The 24,992-nt window shown below is 43.0% G+C and overlaps 1 protein-coding gene across 4 annotated transcripts in view; it reads left to right on the top strand.

Moving 5' to 3' along the window:
- FBXL7 (F-box and leucine rich repeat protein 7) overlaps nt 1-20,949 on the top strand; it is a 215,586-nt gene extending 194,637 nt beyond the window's left edge. For all 4 annotated transcript variants that reach the window (XM_072035020.1, XM_072035018.1, XM_072035019.1 and 1 more), the window contains 2 exons: nt 10,595-11,206; nt 17,878-20,949. In XM_072035020.1, coding sequence (XP_071891121.1) covers nt 10,609-11,206; nt 17,878-18,614 — 1,335 coding nt within the window. In that variant the 5' untranslated portion in view covers nt 10,595-10,608 and the 3' untranslated portion in view covers nt 18,615-20,949. The remainder of the gene's footprint in view (nt 1-10,594; nt 11,207-17,877) is intronic.
- The last annotated feature ends 4,043 nt before the right edge of the window (nt 20,950-24,992 follow it).

Here is a 24,992-nt window from a genome sequence, read left to right as displayed (position 1 = left end):
CAGCTTAACTCCCGAATTTCCCATAAACAAAATGTTAATCCCTGTGGTTCTGAATAAGCGTTATGTGCATGCTCGGTGCATCACTGTATGAATATCGCACGTGTGTGCAACAGAAGAGGGGACTGCCGACTATCATTTTAGTCCTTTTATGATGTGAGATGTCTTTTATAAAAAATCCTAAGTTTGTTTGTCTTTGGCAGAAAGGTGGTGGATAAGTTAGTGCTGGTATCCTGGGTTTCTGCTTTGGAGACCTACATTTCTTTTCTTTCCTCCCCTCCAGAGAATTTTTGTCACTAAGGTCCCAGAGCCGATGCTTTGGGGAACTGGCTTTGGCCAGATCTTTGCCAAATTTATTCCTTTGTCTGTAAGCATAGTGGTAGCATTGTGGATTTGTAAGAAACATAAAACTGGATTAAGTGGAGCTTTCTACCATTCCCCTGAAAAGCCCTGGAGACCAGCTTTGCTTTCTCAGTTTGGCCATGTGTCAAAAGGGAGAGGGATGCAGCCCTAGAAATGAGGTATTTGCCCGCAAAATGGGAGAATGCTTGCCAGGATGCTAGCAGGTGTTTTTGAAGGAATCTCATTTGTAGGAAAGAAAATAAACTTTGGAAACTGAAGTATAAACACATCTGAGCTGATCAGGAGCAGGTGTTTCAGGTCAGCCTTCAGTTACACTCTGCAAAACTCAGCTGATTTTCAGCAATCCGTGGCCATACTCCAGATCTAGGCTGGGCTCTCGGTGGCACGTCTTCCAGCCTGCAAAAGCATTATCCTGAGAGTAAACACTGTTTCTGATTCCTAAAAGCTTGGAAAATGCTCACCACCTCAGTGTAATCTCCTACAGGATTCAGAAGACTTCACCTGAATAAGGTCACCTTGGAGTGAGCAACAACATATCCAGCAACTAATCCAGCAGTTTTTACAGGAGAGGGCTGTGCTCTCTTTTCCATCAGCAGCTTTTTTCATTCGTGTTTTATTACCGCTCCCTTAGCAATAACCCAGCTGGGAGAGGCATGTGGAGGTGGAGTGGAAGAGAGGAGGTGTCCCTGTTCATCTGCTTTAGCATATGAATCCTCATCTGGGTGCTTTGTAGTTGTCTCACAGGAGAATCCAGTGGGAGCTGGGCTGAACCAAGCTGAATCAGAATTTGCTTTGCTTTTCCTCTGTCTCTTTTTCCCCTTTAAATCTAGAGACCTCTTCTCCTGCTGTGTACAATTCTGTCCCATAATTTGGAGGGTTGTCTCTTCACAGATTATCAGTTAAGCCTATGTTTACAAAGCCTGAATTTATTTTAGGGAGGATATTTGGACTATTATAAATTACATTGATTTAATGAATCTTTAGCATTGAAACTTGAATGTTAAGAGAGGAGCACAAATTTGTGGTTTTAAATATATTGCTACTGTTCCATCTTGTGTTTACCCTATTGTTTATCGTGTACTTCTGCAGCTTTGGAGGTCATATCATGGATCCCCTGTTAATTTTAATCCATCATTTCTGAGAGTCATTCATTTTTAAAATGCAAGTATTTGATTATGAAAAGCAATGTTCTGTTCCGCAAAGAATTAACTTTTGGTGGATGTGCTGGAGACAGTCATTCTTGGGGAATTATTTGTCTGCTGTAGGTTTGGTTACCAACTGCGGACACAAGCCATCTTGATATGTCCACAAAGTGAGGATATCTTTCTGTTGTCAGCTTTCCCCAAGGAAAGCATTCCTCTGGTTTGTATATTATTTTCCACTTAGAGCAATGCACATCTCACAGAACTAAATTTCAGATTCTGCAGGTCTGCTTGGTTTTAATCCATGTGAGCAACTTGAAGTTTTTTGAAGATCTTTCTCTCCCATAAATTAGTGTACAGCAACTTGGCTTGAAGTTGCTCTGTAATAATGGAAACTGATAAATCCTTTTTTCTAAATGTTCCCATTTTTGAGAAGTGAAGTATTAGAACAGCTACAACTGACCGGAACAGCTGACTGGATTTCTGCATTTTGAAGTGGGGAGTCACAAGGCATTTGTTCAAGTTTTCCAAGTAAATTGCAAAGGTCTGTTTGTATCAACAGGAACTTCGTGTCTGCGCATCATTCAAAGGCAGAGTAAGATCTGTTTGCTCCAGCTCAGTGTCACTCCAAGTGATTGGTTCTGGCCACATCTTTGTAGCGTGAGAGCCAGTAGTGAATAATGTGCACTCATCTATATTCATGTAAAGCAGGTTTGAAATTGAAAGTGAAGATCAACACATAAAGAAGTGGAACACAGAAATATAAATGTTGCCTGGTCAGGCAGGCATATAAATGTTTTACCTTACAAAATCTTGACCTTGGAATTGTTCAAACATCTCAGACTAACTCGAAGGAAAGACAGAACATAGCTGTAAACCCGTTTCACTGAACCAGGATGTTCTCTGGATGATTTGGGAAGGTGTTTTGTATTCTCCAGGCTGGAGTTGGAGGTTAAATATGCCTCCCTAACAACTTGACAGGTGGAGAGAGAAAGGATGGTAAGCTTTTCAGTATGACTGTGAAGTTAAGCAAACTTGATGTCATTTTGCTGCCTAATTTTATCCTAAACCTTTATGGCATGGGATTTTGTAAATGCCTATTTCCATTTTAACTACAGTTGTGTTTTGCATATTTCAAATCAATGCATTTAACAGCAAAGAACTGGATCCCTGTTGATGTGGTAATCCTGAAAATGGGGAACGATAAAACACGACATGTCCAGTCCATGGATAATCCAGTACTGAGAACCTAGCAGGAACAGGATGCGTCTCCCCCAAGTGGTGTGGGTTACGTTGGGAAGTGGTAACTCTGGGCTGGGAGGAGATGGATGGTGGGTGCTGCTTTGCTGGCCAGTGGGCACACCCGCATTTTGCAGGTCAGGCACTCAATTTTGAGACAACTCTCCTCTTAGTCCTTGCTTACCATCTTTAGTTATCACCACAGGTGTATGAGCACAGTTACTTTCAGATGAAACTAAGGCAAAAACTATGCTCCACAGAACACCTGAAGTACCAGGAGACAACACCTGCTGAGCAGTCTGGTTTGGGGATGAAATTAGATGCATGAAAACAAGCATCCACTTCTCAGACCCGTGGCTGTCAGGTTCTCAGCAGTAACAGTTTTGATCCATAAATCTCCTCTTCTTGGGCTGCACTCCTTGCCTATGTAGATACAAACTGACTCTGCTGGAGGAGTTCCCTGGCATACAGCAAGGAGTCAGGAAAGTATCTGACCTTAAGGGGTTTAAGAAGAGCTTGTTCTTAAGCATGTATGGAATTCATTTTGGGGTTAGATATTTACTGAACATGGAAAAAACACGCCATCCCATCTATCACTATGTTATTTACCAGAAATGACACACTGACGAACCCTTTTGTCAGAACTGATGTGCTAGTATCACTGGTGGTACCAAAGGCAAAATTAAGATGCTCTGACTTCAGAAATTAAAATGATGAATTAATACAATGACAATTAATATGATGAAAGATTACTTTTTCCTTTTTTTTTTTTTCCCCACAGTCTTCATATTTTTTGGCTCTGTTCAAAACCGTGGGGATAAATTTAATTGTTGCCAAGTGGCAAGGGACAAAGTCAATAGGTGGCAAATTAGTTCCAGCTTTCGACAAATGCATTGTAAGGAAGAATTATTTGCTTAATAAAACTGTAACGATTATTTCACTTGCAGTGCTGTTTGACTTTAAGTATCTAGTGTGAATATGCCAGGAATGCGAGATCAGGTCTCTAAAGGTATTTAGAGGAGTTTATGGACTAAAGAAAACTGGAGTTCAACATCAACGGGAAGTTACACCAGTATAATCCAAGGTGTAAAATGTCACACAGAAACTACTATGAGGTGGCTTCACATCTAGGTTAACATATCCCTCTTCCAGGTGGCCTTGTAACACTGTCTCCAGCCTTGTACAATAGGTACACATTCTTACTACGTTCTGTGGGAGGTTTTTAAAAATTATAAAGGGTTATTTTAAGTTCCATGGAACCATTCCTTCCAGGAGCATGTGGATGCAATTACTTCATGAGCTCTGATGCTGCTTGTTTTTACACTGAAAAATCGAGCTTTGTCACAGGTCTTTGCTCTCGAAAAGAGAGTTGCTTGACCTACAAGTTCTCACAGGATAAGAAATAAGTTTTCAACTTTGCTAAAGATCTGTTGTTCCCTTCATCTTACTTACATTTTCAGGCTGATTTTCTGTGCTAGTAAGGACAAATAGTCTGATGAGAGGGAAACGGGGGATATAACCCATCTCAGGGTTATTTAGACTTTTGCATGTCTGTGCTGGAAGCGAGCCAGGAAACAATGCCGACTAAGTGAAATCATCATAACGTGGCCACCAAAGGGGAATTGCATGTTGCATAGTTATCACTGCGTATTTGTCGACTGTGATGGTGTTTCAAAGAGAGCCCTGTAGGGACCTGCCCTGCCATACCTTACAGTTTTCTTTAATAATTTACTCGGTTTTCCATCCCTCTCCAGAAGCCGTCTGTTTGAATCAAATTGACACACAAAACTGGAGGAATGGGTTAAATTTTGTGACACTGAACATGTGGTATGTTTAGAAAACTGAAAATGAGCACAATTTGAGAAGGTTGCTCTGGACTTAAAACGCTCTTGAAAATATTAAAGATTAAGGGGAGAGAAAAAGTACCACTCTCAAAAGAGACAGGTGTGAGGAAGATGAATAGAGGATATAGAAGAAAATAACTGGCCAGGCAGCTGTATGACACGTGGGAATCTGGGCGATGCATTGAATCACAAACTGAATGCATCATTCTTCTGAGACTGTTAAAGTCTGGAAGGTTGACAGTGTGATTTCCATGAAATACAGGAGGGAAGGACTCTGCTGTAACCACTGCTGGGGTTGGCTTGGAGTGCTGTGGTCAGTTTGGAGCACTGGGCTTGAGGAGATGTACACACAGGTTGGAAAAGTCTAAAGGAGAAACAAGGAGACACTGCCAATGTTGGTGATGTGACTGGGAGGAAAGGACTGCAGTCTGAGTAAGTACCTGCCAGAAATCCTTGCTGAACGAGGGAAGATCTCTCCTTGTTCACAAGCACTAGGAGAAGGGAAGAAACAGCTTCTTGCATGAGTTGGGTAATAGGAAAAACTTAGAAACTCGATAAGGTGACAACACTGGAACAGGCACCTCAATGAGTTGAGTTATAGCTTTCCCTGGAAATTAAGAACAGGGCAGACATGTACATCAGAGACGGTTTAAGTGTTCTTGGAGAGAGACCTCAAGAGAGCTAATCCAGCCCTGCTTCACGCTCTGTACATTCTCACTCATAAAAAGTTGCAAAATCACGTCGGTATCTCTGCTGAGCAACCCTTGCTAGCGGCCTTGACTGCTGCAGCCCTGTGCGAGGTCATGCAGTGAGTTTTGTCCCGGCTGCCTCTTCGCTGTCACAGACTCTCCAAGCCCTGCTGGGACAATGCGAGGTCGGTGGTGGTGCCTCAGCCTGTGGGAAATGTGTAAGGACTTTTCGGATGTGGAAGACACTCTTTTTTGCAGGTGCCTGATTTTCTGGGACTTCCCCATGCCCTTGACCCTGGAGTACAAACACCCCTGTCACATCCTGCTGTGTTAGCTGCATGCTGTGGTGTCTTCCTCAAAGACAGACGTGTTTGGCATCAGTCTGTCGCATTCAGGAGTCTCCTGTTGAACCAGCTCATAGTGTTCCTGCTGCAGGTCGCTTCTGTCCCCATTTCTACAGCTTTGACAGCCGCTATAGGCTCCCCTCTCCACACACTCAGTAAAACAAGTAGTTTTGGCATGGGCAGGGGGATGGTATCATAGTAAAAACGTGAAGTCTAGACCAACATTGCACTTAGTAAAATAGCCAATATTTATGCACCATTTTTACTGGTGAGGAGACTGTGTTGTGTCTATACTATGCTTAAGTGTTTTTTTGCACACATTATTTTGCATCTAATGTTGTAATAAAAATGCCATTTTCTTTTAAGTTTTCTCAGCTATACTGACTCTTCAGAGGCTACACATATTTTGGCTTAACTCTCTCCTTTGAGTTGCTAAAAGCCTCAGCAGTGACAGCAGATCTACATGAAGGGTGCATTTCAGTTGTCAGACAAGGACCTGAAATTTTGTTGGTATTTATTGAAAGTTTCATTTTAGTTCTGTAAAGCTGGGGAGCGCAGTATAGCACTCACTTCACGACAGGTGCACACAGCTCCCTAGTGAAAACTATGGTTACACGGAGTCACACTTTAAACACAGGCAGTGGTTCAATCTCAAAAAGTCCGCGTTGGGATCCGGACATCAGGTGTCCTGTGTTAGTGCCCACTGCTGGTCGAACAAAAGCATGACATTGTTTTCTTCCTCTGGTCCCGAAACCAGAGACTGTGTGTTGCTGTCAAGGCCAGAATGCACAAAGACCTAGCCTTGGTTTGAGTCATACATAGGTAAGGCTCCTTTTCCCCAGATGTATGTACACATTGGGAAACCAAACTGGGAAAAAAAAAAGAAAAAAAGAACTAAAAAAACTCCAACTTTGAAATAAACCAGATTCCTGATGGAATAAGAAAACTCCCTCCAGTGCATTTTCTCCCTCTGTGTCAGCTTTTATAGTTGTGTTTTTGGCACGCGTCTTTTGAGATTTCTTTAAAGATTGTTAAGAAATTTTCTCTTGTATCAACAAACAGTTTTCAGAGCCTGAACAAAGCCATAATAAAAAGCATCTTGCAGAAATGCATTGGTAATTAGGGAGGAAGAGGGGTAGAAGAGGTTGTAGGGAGGGAGACACAGGGCTGCTTTGTACATTTTTTTACTTTTGAAGATCACGAAAATGCAAAGCTGCATTTTGGGCTTTTAAACAGTGGTTTTCAGGAAAAGATGTGCTTGTTACAGTATGTGTCTGGAATGATTGTACTGAGAACTGCAATCAGTAGCTTCGTTTGCAGTTGCAGGATGGCGTTTATTGATGGCATGCTGTCAGTGGGTTGCCCTGTCTCGGCCCAGCTCCGTCTGTTAGCTGGCACTCAGCAAATGGTGAAGAACAAAATTTGAATGAAAGTCTTAGAAGCTCGGATATGCAGGAAGTCCCTCCCAACAATACTTGAAAAGCCTGGAAAACGTACAATAGACCAAGGGTTTTGCTGAAGTTTTAAATGCTAGCAAAAAGCTTTCCAAGTTTTTACTGGCAAAAACCTCCTGAACTCACCTGCTATTTTTTCTTTTCCTCTCAGGGGTGCACGACAAGCAGTAAGTGGGAATACCTCTGTAAGGAGTTCAGCTAAGCTACTGGCAAAATTCCTGCCTAGGAGCATACTGCGTTACAGACTCAGCAGACCACTAATGCTCCCTCACCTCTCTTGTTTGAACATAATGACAACGTTGTTTCGGGGGGGGGAAAGAAAAGGGTTGGGAAGAGGTGCGTGCGTATGCATGTGTGTGTATCCATTTGGAAGTCCGTGTCCTGAAGGTGGGGGGAGCAAATTTCACATGGAGCACCTTCAGGATTAGAGGTAAAGGAAATACAGGATGCACATCTGGAACAGCTATACTAATGAGAGAATTAGGAGAGCATGAAGCAAGCACGGAGTGTTACCATAAAACAGAAGGTCACATTTTTTTAGCTCTAGGTCTAAGTTAAAAACCACATTTTAGTAATATATTATGCATCCGGAATGTCTAAGGTATTGATTATGCACAGTTAGCAAAGGAGTGAGGAAGGAATGCCATTTTTTGGTCCAAAAGGAATGGAGATTAGCCGTATTAGCTTGATGCTTTGATCACAGGAGGGAGCATCATGGAGCATTAAAAGCTTTTTTATACTGAAGTATAAGCATAGGGAAGAATGTAACCCTGTAGAGATCTTTTGGTGTTTTCAGCAATCACAGACTAAAAATGTATGCTTTCAAGTTGTGCTGGGAGACTGTCTTACAGGAGGTAACCACATTCTCACAGTGGTAGAAAATGTTGATAGCAAACATTTAAAAAATGAAACTTTTTGATTTTGATTTTTCATCCATCTATTTTGCTGTGTAGAAACAAGTGTTTCTCATGTGGGTTTTATTTTTATTGGTTTGTTTCTCCTTTTTGTACTGGTTTAAGAAAAAAAAACAAACAAACAAAAAAAAAACAATAACAACACCACAACAACAATAAAATAAACCCCAAAGCAAATGAAAAAGTAAAAGGAAAGGGGAGGAATTCTCAATACCAAATATATGTAGCGGTAGGAACTACATCCAGCACTTGAAAAAAAAAATGCATGTTCTTTTATATTAGAAGCTTCTTTGTCTTAAAATCTGAAGAAAAGAACAAAAGGTAAAGGCTCCAGATCCGCCATATCGTATGCACATGTTTAACTTCAGGCATTGTCATTGGTGGTGATGTGAGGGAGGTCAAACACATGGTAAGTCCTTGCAACAATTAATCTAGGGGGCTGTTGCCTAAGTGGTCTGTGGAGTCAGTACTTGTCTGCAGGAGCCTGGCTGCTGCTGGTGGTTTTTTTTTCCTCTACAGCTGTAAATCTCATTTTTAAAATACCAAAGTATACTACACGCTTTCCAAATAACACTCCTCCGTGCAATTATTTGCTGTAGCTGCCAGGGGGGTATTAGGAGGTCTCAAAGGGGAGCAGAGTGTCTGCAAAACCTACTCTGTGTTAAGATACAGTTCTCGCTCAGCAATTTACAAATCCCTGGGTTAGATCCACACAGCCATAGAATAGACTCAAAGGCCTTGAAGAAAAAATGTTTTTCCTGTCACTAGCTGAAATACTGAGTTTCTGTCTAAGTGAAACAAGACACAAAAAAAGGAAGAGGGAAGGAGCTGTGTAGTGTGGGATTTTTCTTCACAGGGTGAGATGATGATTTTGATCTGTCTTCACCTGAACTAGGTGGTCTTGGGCAAACTGATGGACTTTGTGCCTTGGTTTCTTCACCTAAGGAGTTGTGCTTCTCTCCTTTGCAGACCCACTGTGAGAATGCAACCCTTTGTTTGCTGCTATTGCAGCTAGTGAGGTGAAACCATGCCTGTGCTGGACTAAGTAAAAGCCGAATGGGGAAATTCTTGTGTAAAACATTGATCCAGCTCATCTAAAAATTAGTTTATTTGAAAACTCTGCCTAAACCCAGATTTGTGTGGGTTTGTTGAATGCATTCTTGGGTGTGCCCTGCTTAACCCATTTCTATTCAGCCACAGTTGCAAAGCTGTAGAGCTGGTGTTACTGAAGGAGATGGCTTTGCATGCTTCCCTGAAATGTCTGAACACTGAAGAGATGGCACAAGATGCAGCATGGAGGAAATCTTGATGCTGTGAAACCTGTGTTCTCACTCCATTCTTGGTACTTGTTATTCTGCTGGGTGTTACATTTTGGTTCCTGTGTTCATCTGGACAGTGCTTTTCTTTGTAAAGCATTTCTGTTGTGATTGGTATGGAGAGGTCAGACAGAGAGGGAATGAGCAAGCTGTGCCAGCATCCATCTCTCATCTCACACGATGGTTGCGTTTTGTGTAGCATACTGCTGAGATGCCCTAGGGTCTCTAAGCGTATCACCCATGGCATTTGTTTGACAGTCAGAAATGCCTCCTGGTTCTCTCCAGTCTAGGACTTGCTGTCGCACTGCATAGCTGAAGAGCTGGGAGCAGGAGTGGAAATGACTCTTGGGCAGCAATGTCAGCAGAAAGAAAAAAACTGTTGAAATAAACTTTCATCAAAGACAAGCTTACTTAGCAGCAGATTCCCTTTATTTTTATGCCTGCAAGATGTTAAAGAAATAGCAAATAGTTTTGTGTGTTTTTTGGGTTGATGGCTTTCAACCTGGCAGCAGCACTAGGAAAAAGATGGTGTAAACATTGCGCAGTGGTTCTGTAACAAACTTCCAGGCGTGCTGTTTCCTCGCCACTTACTTCTCTGGTCTTGCTTTTTGAAACCCGATCGCAGTTCCTTTTTCCCCTTGTGCCTTTCTGCCCATGCAAGAAGCAGCACAGCCAAACCGCTCAAGAGCCAGTTGCCAGGCTCTCGGTTGACCTGCTGAGTCCCCGTTGGCATGCAGGAGAAATGAACTTCTTTAACGACACGATGAGGATGCTTGCATGTGGTTGTGTTTTTCCCATCTGCCCAGGCATGCTGAGCAAAGCAGCATTTGCCTTCTGCCCTTTTCTCCGGCTTCTCCCTGGAAGAGCGGAGAGGCGAAGGCCCGCGTTGTTCTTCCCTGAGCAGCTCCCAGGTGCTGCTGAGGTTATTGCAGTTCCTCCCCACCGAACAAGCCTCTGATTCAGCTGCCCTCGTTTCCTGGGGTATTCAGCTGAGGGTGTGAAGATGTAAAATCCCTAGTGTTGTGCTGCTGTCTCCTCTGAGCTGCAGGGCTCAGGCCTGCAGCCTGCCCTGTGCTAGGGCAGCTTGTCACTGCTGTGTGGCAGCACCAGGGCGGATGGGGTGGTGCTCGGAGATAGCTCTGGGAGTGTGTGTTCCCACTCGACCTGCTAAAAATACCTGCTTCACCCCCTGCCCAAACCCCGCAGCCCCTCTCTCTCCATGAGCAGACAGGTTAGCGGGACAGGCTCTGCAGCCTCCGGCCGCTTACTGATCCCTGCGTTTTGTCTTCCAGACTCCGACCTGAGCATGCGGACGCTCAGCACGCCCAGTCCAGCATTGATATTCCCACCGAATACCCAGGGTTTCCAGAATGGCCGAGGCTCGTCTACTTCGTCATCCTCAGTCACTGGGGAGACTGTTGCCATGGTCCACTCGCCGCCTCCCACCCGCCTCACTCATCCCCTCATCCGGCTGGCGTCCAAGCACCAGAAGGAGCAGGCCAACGTAGACCGGCTGCCCGATCACTCCATGATCCAGATCTTCTCCTTCCTGCCCACCAACCAGCTGTGCCGCTGTGCCCGCGTGTGCCGCCGCTGGTACAATCTCGCCTGGGACCCACGGCTCTGGAGGACTATACGCCTGACCGGCGAGACGATCAACGTAGACAGGGCTCTTAAAGTGCTGACCCGGAGGCTTTGTCAGGATACACCCAACGTATGTCTCATGTTGGAGACGGTAATTGTTAGTGGCTGCAGGCGGCTCACAGACAGAGGACTCTACACCATTGCCCAGTGCTGCCCAGAACTGAGGAGGCTGGAGGTGTCCGGCTGTTACAACATCTCCAACGAGGCGGTCTTCGATGTCGTGTCACTGTGTCCGAACCTGGAACACCTGGATGTGTCAGGTAACAGGAAATACTTAAAACACAGACATCAAAACGCCTCCTGCTAGTCTACCCTTGCTCCCTGACACTGCGCTCTTTCCCTTTCTGCGCTGTTTTTCGAGGTAGGAGTGCTCATCTCCTACCACCATGGTGTGCCAGGCACCGTGTCAGTCCCCATGCCCCAGATGCCAGCAGCACCAGTTGAGCGGACTGGCCCCCTCTGATGGAGACCAGCTGACAGAGGGGACCCCTTCAAACAGCAAGAGTACTCTTGTAGGTGTTTGCATAAAGCAGCCTTACAGGGGTCCATGTTGCAGTTGGTAGTATGTAGCATGGCAAAGGCTAGCTATTGGAGCAAGAGCAAAAGTTTTAAAATCTTCTGTGTGTGTGTGTATATATATATATATAATTTGTATGTAGATGATACCATCTCTACATATGTACAAGTATATCATCTGTATATATGATGTGTATATCTGTAATCTGGTGAGTGAATTGAGAAGGAGCTCAGAATCAGTCCTAGGTTTTTGTCTGGGTAAAAATATCAAATGTCATCCCTAGCTAAACTTCAAGGTCCTCTTGCTTCCATTCCTATTTTAACCAGATGTAGCTAGCTGTGACTTTTTTTTTATAGTGTATACACTTGCTTAGTGACTTTCTCCTTTTTCTTTGACCACAGTTTCAATATATCACACTGCAGCTGTTTAGATCAGCTGAAATGTTTTAGACAATTTTTCCCAGATGTGTCTGTGGATAGAAGATTTTTTTTCCCAAGGTCAGACACATGCATTTTCCTCTCTGTGAATACACAGACATTTAGTTTAAAGGATGCACCCAAGCAGAGCACCAGAATAAATTTAATGTTCAGTACTTATTTTGTGATACCACCTTGTTATCAGTCTAATAATAGTCTGTTTATCATGATCAGCTAGACCAGATTTGCCATTGCAGAGGTATTGATGGCTACACAACAAAGCAGGGCAAAGCAGGGATAGGAAGCAATGATGTTGAGTCATTTGTGCCCAGATAAGCTGATTTTTCCAAGACTGCCCAGCTGGTGCACACTGATTTACTTATGGGTTGTTGTATTCTTTCTTTCTTTCTCTCTCTCTCTCTCTCTTCCTTCCTTCCTTCCTTCCTTCCTTCCTTCCTTCCTTCCTTCCTTCCTTCCTTCCTTCCTTCCTTCTTTCCTCTCTTTCTCTCTTTCTTTCTCTCTTTCTTTCTCTCTTCCTCTTCCTCTCTTCCTCTCTTTCTTTCTCTCTTTATCTCTCTTTCTCTCTTTCTCTCTTTCTTTCTCTCTTTCTCTCTTTATCTCTCTTTATCTCTCTCTCTCTTCCTTCCTTCCTTCCTTCTTAACTGATTAGTCCAACTCTTTCACCTAGTGTTTGCTAGGATGGCACAATGTCATGGATAGCAATAAAGCAAACAGCAACAAATCAGAATTACTCGCTTTTTTGTGACCAGTGTCCACAGTTGACAGGTGATGAGGAATTCTGTCCCAGGGAATCTATTCACAGCGACCTTGCATTTGAATTACTTATTGTCAGTACATACAGACATCAGCTGTGGGTTGCTACAACATACTCAGGTTGAAGTGTGTCCAATATCAGGAGTAAATGCCTGTATGATTTAGACCTGGAGCTACATACCACTTGGAAGGTTGGCTGTATCCTGTGCACATTTATGCTTTTCTTACTTTCATCTTCTAGGGTGGTGTGGAGAGTTGACGGGCTCAAAATATTCTGGGCCTGGACATGCAGGAAACAGAATTGCTGAGCTGAGGGTGAACTGCTTCAGCAAACCAGTGTGTTAGCTGACACAGAGGAAAGGCTCAGAGCCTTTCCATGGGAGTGGCTGAGACTGTTTAGGTCCACAGCTTCTACTGATAGATATGCAAAGTTATTTTTGCAAAAACAGGGGAAAAGAAAAGATGAGACCAAGTCTCAAAATACGCTCTGTTTGGAGGTTTGTCTGGGTGGTTCCCCCAAGCCTGTTACTTTCAGACCTTGAAGATGGTGACTGTCCCTAAGGGATCGTTGGTTTGGCCCAAAATGTGGGGAGGGGGTAGGGATGGGAAGATGGGGGTGGTGTAAAATACCTGTCTTCCTCAAATTTTGTCTCAGAGTGGGACAGGAAAGTAATTTTAATCTCAGATTTTTCTTGAACAAGCTCCTTCCTTTTTGGAACAAACGGGAGAGAAACCCTGGTTTTGAACAGTCTCAGAGGTGAGGGTGCTTGGGGTCAGACACAGCTTTTGCAGCGTGTGCCTGCACATGAATTGAGGGGAGTGAATCTCTGGGGTCTTGTTTTGAGCCTGCATTTTTCATTCCGGGTGCAGGTAATTTTTGAGAATGTTTTGGAAGCGGGATTCCATTTTCCACTCCTGTCTGGCTGAAATCAAATACATAAAGATTTATTTTTTTTTTTACTTCTTCTGGAACATGTTGCCCAGGGAAATTATGGGTATCCCATCCCTGGAAGTGTTCAAGGCCAGGCTGGATGGGGCTTTGGGCAACTTGTTGTGGTGGGAGGTGTCCCTGCCCATGGTCAGGGGTTGGAACTGGGTTATTTCTAAGGCCTTTTCTAACCCAAACCATTCTGTGATTATTTTCCGTGGGGCACTCTGTTTTTTAAGGGTTGTTGTGCACTTTGTCAGGATATGTAGTGATGATCCACGAGTAACTTTATTCTTCACGTGCTTCACACACAGTGCTGTACTTGGTGGCAGAGGAAGGGGAAATGAACCCTTCTCATCAAACCAAACACTATCTGATAGGGTTAGGAGTGACCTCAGTTGTAGCAAAGCCCACAGTGGTGAATACGCCACAGCAGTGTGCTCAGATGAAAGGTGAGTCTGATCTGTCTTCATATTACGTGTGCCACTGATTGCATTACCTTCACAAGGTAATGGCTCCTTGGCTCCTATGGAGATTGCTCTGTGTATAATGCCAACCTCTCCATTTAAAAAAAAAAATCTGTGTTATCCACAGGAACTAGTTTAATCGTTTCAATTATGCCCCATTTTTTTCTTCCTTGCTGGAAGGGCAGGACACCCCCTCTGTCAGCACATGGATCTTTAGTGAGGAACTCCTGTTGGAGTCTCACCACAAAGGCACCTCTGCTCAATAACAAATTGCAGAATTGACAGGGAAAAGGCATCTTACAGCACCTGGAAAAGCCAGGTCCAGCAGATATTCTGTGAAGAGGGGAAACAGATTTGAGGGAGAAAAAAAAAAAAAAGTGTAATTAGTTTAGTGAACATCAAGGACCAAAGCAAGAGAAAGCCTTGCTTGAACATACAGTGATGCTGTTGGGCAGATTTAAAGTGCTTCTTAAAGCCTCACCTTGTCCATCTCTGGGGATGTTTCCTATAAAGTGATTTTGCTTGCTCTCATTCTTTCTGTTCTCTCCATTTTCTCAAAGAGAAGAGGTGATCCCTGAGCTTACAAACAAATTGGGAAAAGCAATCCATGCATCTGTGGTTGTAAGTAGTCGTCTTCAAAGGTCAGGGCCCAAGACTCACCAGTCTGCATTGTGGTGTGAAGGCAGTTGCCCTCCTCAGACTGTGCCAGACTGCTCTCCTACTGCCCCTGGGGTACCAAGTTTAAATAGAAGGTAGGACAGGGAAGGCCAGAAAAGAGACCGGGGAGGGGAAAAGAAAGAGAGGGAAAAAAAAAAAAAAAAAAGAGGGGGGTGGGGAAGAAAAACAACACTTGAAAAAGAAAGAAAAATGACGCTTGTTTTCATACCTGAGTGTCTTATGAAAAGAATTCCAACAAGGTTTCAGACAGCAATTTTGACTGCTGTACAGACAGGCTCTCCCTGGACTTGTTTGAAATGGGGTTGCACTCTAGGACCTTGCATAAATTTGAAGCTAAAATGAGATCTCATGTGAAAAGATTGCTTCTGTAATCAGGTCCAGGGAGTAATTAGGACTAGGCTTTCATCTTGATGTTCAAGTAAATCTCAGCACTGAAGTGGTTTGCTGATCGGGTTTCACACTGAGCAAGAAAAATTAGGTACTTGTGCTGGAGTATAACACCATCCTTGCAGCTAGCTGGTTAAAACCCAGTTCACATTCGTACATCGAGTTGAATCCCTCTCCTCCTGGATGGTTACTTGGCAGCAATAAAGTACCAAAATATGTAATGTCAGAACCAGACGTTCGTATTAACTTTCAGAGCTCTCCACAATACAAGTTCTGTCACTCTCAGCATCCACTTTGTGGGCAAGTCGGAGATATCTCTAGAAGCTGGTTGAGCTTGACTGCAAGTTATTATCTAACATGCCTGCCAACAATTTTTTAATCTGTTTGGAAGTTTCATCTCCCATTTAAAAATCAGTTATACTTCCTTTATGGAAAATCCTGCTACAAGAGCTTTGTTTTTACATTTTTTATTATTAAGGACAGAAAAATAGTTGCAGACCCAGAAACTTGTCATTTTGGCTAAAAATCAGCCAGTTGTATATCGACATGGATTCTTTTTCTGGTGGAACCATTTTGAATACCCTTCCCCTGAAATATTTTACACTGTGGCCAAAGTAACTAGACAAGACGATGCTGAGCTTGTCAAAACAGTGATCACACTCTTCTGTACAGTGACTCCAACCCTGCTGAGAGACTTCTGACCTATTCACTTTTTAATTGTCGTCATTACATCACTCCCCTTTCTTGGACCCACAGCAGGCAGAACATTCTCCTCTGCCTCATCAACCCTTCATTCTCACTTAACCACATTGTAAAACTGAATTCTGGTCAGCATGTGAAATTTCTGGACTGGTCCCTTAATCCAGCAGCCTCTTTGTGCTAGCACAATAGAGACAGCTATATCAGATCCAACAGATTTATGCCTAGGTGCCAGTTTTTTCTATGAAAACCCAGCTCAAGGATGGGGACTCGGGTTGTGCATTTTTGCATTTTGCCTACTCCAAAGAGCGTATTAGGGGAGAAATTTTAAACTATTAATATTGGACTGTTCTGCTTCCCTTTAGTGAAAACACTTTGTATTTTGGAGCGTGTAAATATTATTTATTTGAAGGCAAACATATTTCCAAAAATTGCACCATAGCACAGATGGATCTACAACCCAGCCAGGGGAGGAATTAGCTGCATTCAGTTTTAAGAAGATGTTGTTCTGTGAACAAGGTGCTTTGCCTCAAGGTCCCAGAGCTTCTGCATGACCTGTGGACAATTTGCCAGTTTCATTTGGTGAGGCCTAAGGTAAACTTTGCATCTGTTCACATAGATTTGAAGTCTAAATTAAAAATCCAGCTGCAAACTCAAGCAATGAATGTAGGAATCTAATTGTAGGTTGTAAGCTGTCCATATCTCATGCTTCTTAGGGCATTTGTGTGAGCCTTCTGGATTATCAGAAGGTTTTTCTTTTTTTCTTTTTTTTTTTTTCTCTGAAGCATATTCAAACCTTCCAGTAAGCTTCTGAATAAGAGCCTATTGTAACAAATGGTATGGGTTTGGGTCATCCGAGTTTTTGAGGTGGACTTTATACAAAGATTGGCATGCTTTTTTTTTTCCAGACTACAGGATTTGTGCAGCATTTATGATCCGTGGAGATCTAAGGTTGTCATTCTAGCCTTTCTGGCTTTTCATGGCTCAGTTCATTGCTGTTGGCCAGCATTTTAGCAATACAGAAAAGTTCCTTCTGTGCGTACCTGAGGGCACCTCTTTAGGTGTAAGCTGCAGAATTTGCCTGGGTAGACATTTGTGGCTGAAACTGATGGGCCTTGAGCACTAGGAGGTCATCCTCGCAGCTATTTCTAGCCATGCTAATGTAATGTATCCAGACGAACTGGACACAGATAAGAATTTCCCTTCAGGAGCCCTGAGACTACAGTTTGCAATGGAGCAGAAACAGCACTTGCCAAAAAAGCTTTCATTCACCAACATGCACAGAGTGGAGATCAAAAATGGAGGAAGTCTGTGACTGTGGTTTTCCCTTTCATCTAGCTTTTTCTCTTCCCTTGCAAGGTCTGGTGTTTCTCCTCTAGTCTAGTTACAGCCATTCATGGCCAGACTTTCTCACTTGAAATAGTCCTTTTCTGTGTCTGTCCTTGTCCTCCCGTGCCCTTACAAGTCTGTAGGCTCCTGCTGACTCTCCCCATTTTCCTTAGGTTACCCAAATCTCCACCCTTCTGCAAACACATCTTCTTGCCATGGTTTTGCATCATTCCCACATTGCAGGCTTGGGGCTGGATTCACATCTGCTCCCCAAATGCTTTTTGGAGGGTGGGTGGGGTTTTCCTTCTCTTTTATAATGGGGTTTGATGGTGAAAGAGCCTCTGATGTTGGTTTACAAACTCAGCCCGTCAGCAATGAGACTGCCTCGGATCAAAAAGCTGCATGGTTGTCATGTAATACCATTTTCTCAAATTGTCACCGAGTGTCTATTGCAGTAATAGACCGTAGAGTGTCCCTAGGTAAACCTAGGGCCATTATTTTATATTTGGGATGTGGACGAAATTGGTCTGTGGCTTTACTGGTACTCAAAATCCCCAAGCAAACTCACTCCGATGGAGTTTATTATTTCCCCTGGTGCACATCACAGCAAACCCAGGCTGGTCAGTCAGGACGTATCTGTTTGTGCAGCATGAAGCTATCTTCAGTGCATAATGTCACGGCCACCTTTCTGGCCTTGCTGTCTGCTTGCTTGTATTGACCTTGTTTTTCCACCTAGGCTGCTCCAAGGTAACATGCATCAGCCTGACTCGCGAAGCCTCCATCAAGCTGTCTCCCTTGCACGGGAAGCAGATCTCCATCCGCTACCTGGACATGACGGACTGCTTTGTCCTGGAGGACGAAGGCCTGCACACCATCGCCGCGCACTGCACCCAGCTGACCCACCTCTACCTGCGCCGCTGCGTCCGCATCACCGACGAGGGTCTCCGCTACCTGATGATTTACTGCACGTCCATTAAGGAACTGAGCGTGAGCGACTGCCGCTTCGTCAGTGACTTCGGCATGCGGGAGATCGCCAAGCTGGAGTCGCGCCTGCGATACCTGAGCATCGCTCACTGCGGGCGGATCACCGACGTGGGCATCCGCTACATCGCCAAGTACTGCAGCAAGCTGCGCTACCTCAATGCGCGGGGCTGCGAGGGCATCACGGACCACGGCGTGGAGTACCTCGCCAAAAATTGCACAAAACTCAAATCGCTAGATATTGGCAAGTGCCCTCTGGTCTCAGACACCGGCCTGGAGTTTCTAGCCCTCAACTGCTTCAACCTGAAGCGCCTGAGTCTGAAATCATGTGAGAGCATCACTGGGCAAGGCCTGCAGATTGTGGCCGCCAACTGTTTTGACCTGCAGATGTTGAATGTGCAGGACTGCGATGTGTCTGTGGATGCTCTGCGATTTGTAAAACGACATTGCAAGCGCTGTATTATAGAGCACACCAACCCTGCCTTCTTCTGAAAGGATACCACACACCCGTTGTTGCAATGCAGTATTAAAAACACTGATGTATAAACACATGCTCCCATATTCGGTAATGCTGTTTTTTCTATAGCTCACGGGAGTCAGCTTTTCTTGTATGTTGTTGGTGGGGGGGTTTCTAGAGGACTATTTTGTTTGCTTTTTGTATGATCACTTTTTAAGGTGCGGTGGGTCTCCGTCGAGAGGCTGCCTTAATGCAAAAGCAGTGAGTGCTCGGCATCCCTGTCGGGGTGCCATTTCCTTAACAGCCACGATCTTGTCCCAGGCTAAAGTAGCTACCTCCAAAGGAAGTAGCACGTAATCCTCCTTTGGAAAGGCTACCAAGCTGTGTCAAATGCATCTGAATTCCAGCTGTGCTCTTGAAGCTGACTATGCAATATGTGTCTGTGTTCCCCAACTTCTTCCAACAGGGCTGATAAAGCATCCCCTTATCTCCAAGTAGTTTCTCCTTGGTAGCCAATCATTGTAACCCCTCAGGAAATACTGGGTGATGTTCTTAAATACACTTCACAGAGGCAGAATAAGACCTGCTGGTCACTGCCAAGCACTCTGCGGAGTGAACCTGGAGATTGTGCCCAGGCATGGTTTCTCCTGGAAAGCTCACTTCCAGGTCACTCATGCATCATCACTACTTGCCTTCAACTCTAGATCTGCCCCTCCTGCATGTGCAGTACCACCCTCTGGTAGCAGACAGGGGCTGCAGGGTCTGATAAGCAGTGACGTTTTCACCTTAGTGAAGGAAAATAGAGAGATTGATGGCCCGGCAAGGGGAAAAGCCAGCAAATCCACCCAGAAAGCCACTGTAATTCTGCATCAGGCTAAGCTAGTGCTGTAGTACACCAGGGACCCTGAGGTGCTGTGGAGAGCTTTGCACAAGGCAGTCCCAGTCACTGCACTGTGCTGCCGCCGCCAGAAAGTCTGCCTTTATTCCTTCACGGTACCTCTTCAGCACCCATGGCACCACTGCAGCTGATGTTCCCTGAGCAAACCAGGCACCTGCATTGAGCTGTGTTCAATACGTGCTTTAGTACATGTGGAAACCTGACCCTTTTCTGTGGCCTTACAGTTCAACAGATAGCTGATCTTGAGACTTCAAAGGCGTTAGATAACACCCTGGGGGAGAGAAGGGCTTGGAATGTTATTCACATGATAGGTTTAAATTTTGTGACTCCTTCTCTGTGCATGTTCCCATAAGCTGGAGAAAAGCTGCTGTTCAACATGGCATCATGGTGCCAGCTTTGCCCTGTGACACTGGAAGCCCATTGTACTCTCATGGTCACTCGTGCTCATGCAAGAGCACGTGTGGCTGGGAGCTTCCCCCATCTGCTGCCTCCTTCCCCAGAGCACACGGTCATTTCATGGTTACTTTCTTCACAGTTTTCTGGCAGCCGTTTCTCTGCATTTTCACATGTAATGCTCAGATCTGAAAGCCAGACATGTAAGGGGTGATGATATTTTCAGGGAGGCCCCCTGTGCGTGACTGACAGGTGAATTCATACGTTCAGCTCAAATGCTATAAATGTCTTGGTAGAGAACATAAGAAGGGAAGCACCGTGTCTGGTTTTCATAAGCAGTAGTTCCATCATCTCCAGACAACACTAATAAAATCATTGATATGAAGTGAAAATCCATATGCTCGTGAAAAATACATAATTGCTGAGGAAATACTTGTAGCAATGCTCTCTCAGATTACAAAAAAGCAGTGCTTTGGACATGTCCCTGCAGAGGGAACTTGTCCTTCTTGGGCAAAGAGTCCTGTAATGTATCTATGTTCCTCCAATTTTGAGTTTCTTAACTTATGGGATGTCATCACCTCTGAATTATAAATAAGGTTATCCTAAAGCAAGGAGGGCCAAGGAAAATGAATTTGTCATTGCTACTATTACTGGCCAGTGGCTAGCAGGGGGTGATATCATCCTTTGAGGAGTTAACATCACTTTAGTTTTCCTTTCTGTATTTTTAAAATTAGAGATTCTTCTCCAGCAAGTATTACAGTATATTTATCCGAGCCAGCTATACTCTCTGTTTATCCTTTATCTGAAAATGGCCCCCAAAATAGTAAATGTTGAGCCCATTCCTGAAGATGGTGGGATTTTGAGCCATTTGCACTCATGAAATATAAGGCCTCATTAGTAACATTTAACTTTTTAATAATAATTAAAAAAGTAAAAAAGCTACTTTTCTGGCTACGATAAATTGAATGAATAGTGCTACATGGTTTTAAAGGTTTCTAATGTTTAAATTGGCCTGTACTGTACAAATCTCACTAAAAAGCCTTAATTTGCTACCAAGAAATAAAGCAATATATTGGTAACTATGAGCATGCATCGTCATTTGCACTATTTGATTAACTTCTTGTGAAAATGAAAAGATTAACTACGTGTAAAACTTTGTTTTATTGAAACCAGGCAGGTGAACGAGCACATCATCACATCAAGTAAGTGGATGACTATTAAAAAAAAAAAAAAAAGAAGAACTTTTAAAGATTATGACCTTGCCTATCTGTCTCTTTAAAATTTGATTTTCCTCATGTGATTCTTCTTGACCCTGAAACATAACCAGTAACTGGAAGTGTAAGTAAAAGAAAAAACAGCGTATTAAAAGCACACATATAAAAAGTTGAGGAGGGCCTCTGCACTGTTTTAAAAGCAAGTTAACATACTTGATGTGAAAATGAAAATGGCGTGACTGCAAGGGTAGAGCACTTAGTGCAATGTTTCCTGTGAATGTTCTAAAAAAGCCACTCTGGGGGGGGCACTAGTGGAGAATGAATAAAGGTTGTTGGTTTTTTTTAAGCCAGACATTTCTAAGTATATAGCCTTACATAGCCTGATTTGCTACTCTGAGACTGCTACTTATTTCAAGAAAATTTGAATTTAACTTAAAGATATGGCTTCCTTGTTTTGACTTTTAACCTTTTTCAATGTCTACTTGCAAAACGGTACGACCAGAAAATAGTGCACGTGCAGCTGAGTTTGCTGGAAAGGTTGCAACAAAGTGATGTGTCTTTTTTCCAGTTTGGGGTTGGCAAAGACTAAATTTCCTAAACATTGTTGATTCTTGAACCATAAAATTCACGCTCAGGTACTGAAGCTTCTTCTGCTCTGCCATAACATGTAGTGATCTCAACAAAGCAAGCAACCATGAATCACATCAGTCAGGCTGGCGTGTTGTTTACGACTCTCAAATAACTTGTGTAGAAAGAGGTCTCTTAGAAAAGGCACATCAGAGCCACCATACACTGATTACAGCCAGAGCTATGTATCTAGACATTTGTTCTTCTCATTCCCTTGGTTTTCATAAAAAGTGGAACTATATTTTCCCTGTGGTAATGGGTTGAGATTGATGTGAAGTGCAACACTTTTGTCTTTTTGAATTATGCTCAACTCATGTTTGGCTTTCTACAAAATCTGAAACAGCTTCTGTTGGTTGTCTTGGATTCAAAATGTTGGTCCAGGCTGCAACCTTTCAGTAGTGGTTTCTGAAAGCTTGTAGCCTTTGAACTGGAAAACTAAAAAGCTAGTAAAAAAAAAAAAAAAAAAAAAAAAAAAACTAATTTTAGCACTAGGCTTGAAGCAGGTCCAAAGTCTCATTAAAAAGAAATATAGTGACCGTTTGGACTGCAGGCTGGCTGCCCCGTCACTACCAGTGTTAGTTAAAAGGGGAAAAATCCTATGGTAGCAAGCTAGCAAGCTTCTCTTCCCCCGCCTTCCCCAGAAAAGTAACCCGCCTTTAGGTTTTTGTAGTTTTCTCAGTTTAGCTGTTCAGGCTGAAACTTCCCATGCTGGGCTTTGAAAATGTTAGTTGAAATGGTTCATCTGGTTCTGTAAATAAAGCTAGGAGGAAATGTCATTTTGCTCATGTTAAACTCTTGGTGACCTTTCCATTGGAAACAGTTCATTGCTCTCCATCTCCTCGACGGCTTTTGGAGTGAAAGTGTGAGCCTTGCCAGGAGGTCAGCTCTGGGACAAGGACGTATCTTACTAATCTCCCCATTAAAATTCACCCAAATTTAGCTACATTGCATGTCTTCAAACATATCCAACTCCATAATCAGAAGAGGGGCATGGTTGGATCTTTCCGAGCTTGTAGTCTGGTGAGGCTGAGATTTGGCAAGGCTAGGAGGCGTTTATCACTCTGGCAGTGTGAAGGAGGAAACAACCTGAATTATGTGGAAGCTGCCTGGAAAGTCAGGGCAGGGTTGAAAGACGAGGTTTGAAGAACTGGGGCAAGAAGACGGATGAAGGAAATTTCCTAGGCAGGGAACTGGGACTGAGATGAGAAGGGATTGAATGATTTTCAGTAAAGAAAATGGGGCTGGATTAAGAGATCTGGGTTTGTGTGACTTGTTGGACAGAGAGATTTGGGCCAGAGAAAATGTGAGTCAAGTACCGAAGAATGAAGTTTGGGGCAGGAGCAGAAACATGAAGAAAATTGCCTGAACATTATGTAAATACAGCACACTCTCTCCAGGGAAGTCTCAGAGAAGGGCTGGCAAACTCTGTTGGTATGTCTCAAATTTGAAACAGTCTTTCAAAAACTAAATAGTAATTTTGGAGTTAATGCATCCAATATCTACCCTTTCTTAATATTTTATGAAGCCAGAAAAACTTTATAGGCAGACCTTTTGCCTTTGCAAATGCATTTTGGGTTCTACAACATTGTCAATCCCAGTGTCTTGTTGCTGCCTTTATACCTTCGTGCAAGGCCTTCCACTGAGAATAACACAGCAAGGCAGATTTTTAACTTCAGTGCTTCCTTTTGCATTGTGTTTCAGCAGCACCAGCTGTGTTGCTTTGCCAAGGTGCAGGCGTCAGTGTGGATTCAAATTCCTGTCCTTTTGATGACTGTTAAAGGGCATAATAATAATAGGTTCAAGTTACTGCCAGGCAGTAGACATCAGAATTCAAATTTAGCTTAACAAAATACATTTATCTGGACTGCATTGCTGCTCACTATTAAACAGATTAAATCAATTTTCTCCATAAAACCATTGGGGGATGTTTATTTTCATGCACCCCTGCTGTATAGCTGTATGCTTCAGAGCAGGTTTTTCCTCTATTTTTGTTTTCTGTAAGAACTGGACAGAAATACCAGGTCATTTCTTCCCTTGTCCTCTGGATGATCATGGAGGCGCATATTAGATTTACACTAGTTAATGGAAATCTTTTCCAAGTAGGCTCTGATAATACAAGTTAAAAAAAAATATTATGAGTGCAACGATCCAGTTGGCCATAGATATGTCAAATTAAGCCATTATAAATATAAAAGTTACTAAGCAGACACCAGAGAGAGAACCAGAGAAACCAGAAGGAGGGTTCTTGTTCTAAAAAAAGAAGAAAGGAAAAAAAAAATCAAAAAGAAAATCAAAAAGAAAAAAAAGAAAAGAAAAAAATAAAAGAAATGAAAATGAAAAAGAAAAAAAAAAAAAAAAAAAAAGCTTGTATAAATGTCCCTGATGCTTTTAATGCAGAACAGAAACCTTAACCCTTGTTTCTAGGACTAATGATACTGCTTTCTTTGGTTTAAAATGGATTAGTTTTCCTTTGTTTTTTTAAAAGAAATACTACATGCTGTAGTCTCAAGCTCACATGAATGGTAAAGATGGAAAAAGTCATCTGAAAAAGATGAGAGAGAAGGGAAAGAGGGATTTATGCCAGAAGGAAGGAACATTTTTAACAGTTTAATGTTGCATTATCCATTTTTGATGGTTCCTAAAATGTTTTTTAAAAATTAAGTAAATGGCCATTCTTGAGAAGTTTCCATTACATCTTGAATATACTTCATTTATCTAATTGCCTCAGCAGATAGATATATCTGATTTTTGAAGGCCTGATTTTCTAGCTACTATGAATAATAGATAACTTATGTTTTATACTTTTTTTTCTTTATTGAGTGTTTCCGCATTTTTATCATTTGTCTCATATAAAAGGTATATCCTAAGCCTTTATCAGGCTGATAAAATAGATTATAAAACATTTTGCTATTTTAATCATGATTTGTATTTATTCTACACCCAAATTTTTCTGTTTTTCTGATCATAGTGTATTGTATGCTTTGAAAATACTTTGAGGAAAACAGCTTTTTTTTTTTTTTTTCTGGTCTTGAATTATGCTGAGGCTTTTGGAAATGATGAACTCTTGCTTGCGGATTAGTAACCTGAAATGTCTGTCCATAACTGGTCTTATTTCCTACTGCTGGCTGTGTGTCCCTAGAGCCTAACACCGCATTAAGCTGCCCACTTGTATCCCCTGCGCTCTGCTCTGTAGAGACGTGCAATGAAGGTGGAGTCCCAGAGGGTCTGTGCTGCTGAAAGGCTCTAGACACACATACAAGCTCACCCTCTCAGTCTGCCAA

This window comes from Anas platyrhynchos, chromosome 2, assembly GCF_047663525.1.
Source record: "Anas platyrhynchos isolate ZD024472 breed Pekin duck chromosome 2, IASCAAS_PekinDuck_T2T, whole genome shotgun sequence".
Taxonomy (NCBI): domain Eukaryota; kingdom Metazoa; phylum Chordata; class Aves; order Anseriformes; family Anatidae; genus Anas; species Anas platyrhynchos.
This window is presented reverse-complemented; position numbering and strand designations above follow the sequence as displayed.